Below are 5286 nucleotides of genomic sequence, written 5' to 3'. Positions count from 1 at the left end.
AGACCAATAAACACATCATTCATCAAAACACTTTCCTCTGAACGTTAAGACGAGGAATGAAGAACAGTACTTTAGATCTAATACTAATCTAACATTAAACCATTAACCGATTGAGACTCGGCATCTTTTGTAAGGATTAATCAATATGTTATTTATGAAAATAAGTGTTTTTGAACTTTCCTTTTTTCATTTTCTGTAACTGTTTCGATTAACATTAAGATATTTCACACACCCCCTACACTAAATATACAAAAACTTTATTTTTGTTCAGTAACGTGAACGGCTAAGGACTTCTTTAAAGGCTATTTCCTCGCTGTCTATTTATGGCTCCCTCATATTCCACATCTTTAAATAGTTTTATCTCATTCACACACGATCACATCCTAACAGCAGCCCGAGGAGTGTGTTTATCGCTCTTTAAGTGGTGTATAAAGCCCGGTCTTCTTCTCGGGGTCATCTATCAGCTGTTTCTCGGAGCGGATTGTTTACACTCGACCGCGTCCATCTTTAACGGCTCCTCGGCGGTTTCACACGCTTCCCCGCGAGCCCGAACGCCCGGATATAACGGACCCGCGCCCGCCTCGGCTTCCCCCGGCGACATGTCACCGCGTTTTCCTCGGAAATTTAAGTCGCGTCCGTTTTCGTCGGTTTGTTGTCGCAGGCCGCGCGCGAGCACAGGCCTCTCGTGAGAAACCGCGCGGACGGTCGCGTGAACGGCCGCCAAACTCGACGCTCGGAGTCAGCGCGGACCGAACGGAGACGAGGACGAGGAGGAAGGCGAAGATGAAGACTCACTCACCCTCCAGCAGTCTGGAGATCAGAGAATCCACGTCCAGCTCCCCCTCCGCCATGATGACTGAGACCCGCCTCGCAGCGCGCTCCCGACGCACGCGCGCACGCACGCACGCGGCCTGCCTCGCGGGCGCGCGCGCCGATCTCGCCCGTCACTGATTCAAAGACATTTATTCTTTTAAAGCGTGCGCTTTCATTTAGTACCTTTATAATTAAGGTGTAAATACATTTCCACATCAGATCCAAATTATTCATCTCGCTCAAACCAACAAAACACTTTATATCTGTCTCAAAATGCAGCTTGTTTCATCCTAACACTGCCAACAATTCTCATTAAAAAAAAAAAAAAAAAAACATACATTTCATTCATAACACACTGATTTAAACACACACAGATACATACATATGAACTTTTATTTTTGATGTTTACGGGTTTTTTTAGTCGCTAATAAGCGTTTTCTTATACTTAAAGTACTTTTTTCTAAACTCTTAACACAGAAACACTCAAACTTCACACGATTAGCCAAACAGTATATTTTCTGGCCAAAAAATAAACATAAACTCTCCATTTCAAAAAGCTGAGTACTTTCTTCTACAGAAACTAACTTTATTAAAGCACATCAAACCTGATTCCTTCCCTCAAAACTTTAGTGTTTTCTATTCGACAGAAACATATATTGAATCATAGCTCACAGACACTAGACTAAGAGCTGATGACTTCTCTACCTGCATTTAATACACATCTAAAACACAGAGATCAGTGTGCTCATCCTTAGCAGGACACTACAGGATCTGAAACCGATCGAGTCAATAGAAACAGAAATACTGTGCGCTCTATTCAACAATTCTACAGTAACCTTGATAGAAATCTCCTCGAGTGGATGGGGAGGGACACGGATGATTGTGATTGGGACCTTTTTATCTCACAGTTCAGACTGGAAATGGTTTACGTCTTGCAGTTCAGACTTTACGAAACGCTGTAACTTCACAATTACATGAAAAACAGTCCGAATTCTAGGATAAAGTCATAACTACCTTTTACTAATCTTTCATAGTTTCCACGTGTACAAACAAACATAAAAACTGCAGTACAACATACATCTCCTCTCTCTCTTCTTCTTCTCTTTCTCAAAGAAAGAATGAAAAAAAGCAGCATTTCTATCCTATTTATTTAGAGTCCATCAACATTTATAAAATGTACTTTTGAAAAGACAAACAAAAAATATATAAAAGTTTTTTTTCTAAAAGTTTAAAAGTTTATATATATATATATATATATATATATATATATATATATATATATATATATATATATATATATATACACACACAGACAGAAAGAAAAAAAGAAAAGACAAAACAGGACATCGGGATCAGCTTTTGACTGAAAGTGCATTTAGTTTTATTCTGAATAATTATTATTTAATTTCATAAAAAATATTCTGCCATGATTTTATGACTCCCTATAACTCCTGCAGAAATGTGTAGTTTTCCATCGTTCTGATATGAATGCGCTTGGTTTTGAAAGCAGTGTCTGAAAGATGTGTTTTTCAGGTTGTAAAGTACAGTCATGTGAAAAAATTAGGACACCCTATGAAAGCATGTGGTTTTATTGTAACATTTTTAATAAATGGTTATTTCAACAATACAGAGAGATTAAAGTAATCAAACTAAACTATGAAAACTGAAGAAAAGTCTTTAAGATCTTCTGTACATGTCATTCTACAAAAATGCCTCTCTGTATTGTTGAAACTGAGATGAAATAACCATTTATTAAAAATGTTACAATAAAACCACATGCTTTCAAAGGGTGTCCTAATTTTTTCACATGTATATGAATGAAGTGTTTGTGAATGATGTGGTCACTGCATGCATTTTCTGAAAAGCAATGAGAAATGATCCCCAGTTTTGGAAATATAGCTTCAGTATTTTACTTGTTAGCAGCTGAAAAAAACTAACAAACAAACAAAAAGCTGTAAATAATTGCTGATTTACACGCCACTTATTTATTTGAAAATTATAAGTAAACGGTGCATTTTTTATTTGCCAACATGTTTTATAATGTTTTTGTAAATTCATAAGATTTTTATGAACGTGTACTTTTACTTCCCTTCTGCTCACAAAGACTGAATTAATTCAAAAACACACAAGAAGACGAAGAAGAGTAATATTATGAAATGCATACAGGAGTAGACTGTAAATGTATCACAGTATAATTTTGTTACATGATCTGTTCATAAAGCTCATCCAGACGTCTCTCTTTTGTCTTTAAGATCTCTGTGCATGGAGCGTATATAATACATATACAACATACACCTTGCGATAAGTGTCTCTCATAAAGAAAACATTTTAAAAAAAGATGAATTTATATATATACATATATATGCAACACTACTATTTATACTAATTTAAATTTTACATATTAAAATTATTATACATTTATATAAATGAAAACAATAAGATACGATTTTTTTTTTAAATAAGACTGGATAGTGTTCACTGCATGAAAGACAGCAGCAGGTTTAATTGGGCCGCTGTCTCTTTAAGACCTCAGATCTAATATACTTCACTCACAGCTCGATCATCAACAATTGTGATAAAAAAATAGCCTTCCTAATACGAGGAGATATTTGACTCCTTAAAGTGACTTAGAAGGCCCTGCAATGGCATACTATGTTGAATTTAAAAAAAAAGAATAGATTTTCAATTTTTTATTTAAAACAATATAAGTACAGACAAATAATTTGCTTATAGTGTTAATAAAAAAAAAAACATACAACTTTGAATACAGAAATATTAAACGATTTAAATAACTGAACAGGAAAAAAACGCTAGAACGCTAAAAAACCTGAAAGGACCGCGGGAGGCGGAAGTGAATTGATTCAGTTGATTCGTTCGAACAGCTGATTGATTCAGGAATGAAGCGAGTCTTTATGAACAGATGACCATGATTCACTGACTCGCTGGATACTTTATTTGGAACTGTTTTCGCTTATGATAGAGAAAAAAAAATACTGTTAAAATCAGTATCACGTTTACCAACTCCCTTAATTAACAAAAACAGGCTAACTGTGGGCGGGCAGAAATGAGTTCAAGACTCAAAAACACGAATAAATACGATTCATTACTCTCTTATCTGCGGGAATGAATCGAATTATTGGCTCTCTGTGATGATAATAACCCGACTTTAATAATCACAACCTGCATAAACACTACACTTCAACATCACTACCGACAGAAACCAAAGAACAAAAAAAAAATTCTATCATTCACTTCGCGCTTTAGTTACGGTGATAACACACTGGGGATTAACACTTCCTGATTTGAATTCGTCATTAACGAATTTAGCTTCTCAAAGGAAGCACAAAAGTACGCTTCAAGAGTTTGTTTTTGTTAGTAAAACACACATCAGAAGCTCTTTTGCGGAGTAGTTGGGTGGCTCTTAAAAGAGCCTTTGTGGTTTGTGGGTCTGGGCTGCTCTACTTGGAGCTGGTGTACTTGGTCACGGCCTTGGTGCCCTCAGACACGGCGTGTTTGGCCAGCTCCCCGGGCAGCAGCAGACGCACGGCGGTCTGGATCTCTCTGGAAGTGATGGTGGAGCGCTTGTTGTAGTGAGCGAGACGAGACGCTTCACCGGCGATGCGCTCGAAGATGTCGTTGACGAAAGAGTTCATGATCCCCATCGCCTTGGAAGAGATCCCGGTGTCGGGATGAACCTGCTTCAGGACTTTGTAGACGTAGATAGCGTAGCTCTCCTTCCTGCTCTTTCTGCGCTTCTTTCCTCCTTTACCGGCGGTCTTTGTGACGGCCTTCTTGGAGCCTTTCTTGGGCGCGGACTTGGCGGGTTCAGGCATGATGACGCTGACGATCAGTGCTCGAGAAGAGGCGGGTAGAGACGTTTATTCGCTCCTCTATGCTAATTTACACAGACGCGAGGAACCTTCTGATTGGCGCGTCACCACGGACCTGCGCGACAGTGATTGGACGACTCCGAGAACAACCACGCGCGAGGAATTATAGCCCCGCCCTCCGCTCCCACGTGACTTTCCTTTGTTTCTATTCCCGCTCTTTTCGATGAACATATTTCACACAGAGTGTAATTTTAAAACTTCTCGAATTTAGGAATGAAAAGGCAATAATTATTATATACTTTATTTTTTCTTTGCTGTGCCGCAGTTTTTTCCTTCTGCCATCTGATTGCTTTTATTTTATAAATGACATTAAAAAAACGTTAAATAATCGACTAAAAACACTGCAAAAGATGATTTGGTATTATTTTTGCAGTAATTCAAATGCATTGAAACATGACGATTTTTTAAATAGAAATTAAGTGTAATAAGTGTGGGATTTATGTTTTAAAGGATTTATGTTTTACAGGTTTTACTCAATAGAAGCACTGTGCCCAGGCCTCATAAAGACTTTTCTACTTGATATTATGTGTATGTGCTGTGCAAAATGTCTTATCTACAGAAACAGGATGTGGAGACTGCTGAG

At 37.8% G+C, this 5286-nt stretch overlaps 2 protein-coding genes across 2 annotated transcripts in view; both read right to left on the bottom strand.

Moving 5' to 3' along the window:
* Positions 1 to 956, bottom strand: part of LOC122348866 (serine/threonine-protein phosphatase PP1-beta catalytic subunit) — a 6785-nt gene extending 5829 nt beyond the window's left edge. Inside the window, exon 1 of the mRNA XM_043244755.1 lies at positions 800 to 956. Coding sequence (XP_043100690.1) covers positions 800 to 851 — 52 coding nt within the window. The 5' untranslated portion in view covers positions 852 to 956. The remainder of the gene's footprint in view (positions 1 to 799) is intronic.
* A 3249-nt stretch (positions 957 to 4205) lies between these two features.
* On the bottom strand, positions 4206 to 4721 carry LOC122348887 (histone H2B-like). The gene has a single exon (XM_043244777.1). The coding sequence runs from the start codon at positions 4644 to 4646 to the stop codon at positions 4272 to 4274; it is 375 nt and encodes a 124-aa protein (XP_043100712.1). The 5' UTR covers positions 4647 to 4721; the 3' UTR covers positions 4206 to 4271.
* Between the last annotated feature and the right edge of the window lie 565 nt (positions 4722 to 5286).

This window comes from Puntigrus tetrazona, chromosome 7, assembly GCF_018831695.1.
Source record: "Puntigrus tetrazona isolate hp1 chromosome 7, ASM1883169v1, whole genome shotgun sequence".
Taxonomy (NCBI): domain Eukaryota; kingdom Metazoa; phylum Chordata; class Actinopteri; order Cypriniformes; family Cyprinidae; genus Puntigrus; species Puntigrus tetrazona.
The sequence above is the reverse complement of the archived record's forward strand: the minus strand, read 5'-3'. Positions and strand labels throughout refer to the sequence as shown.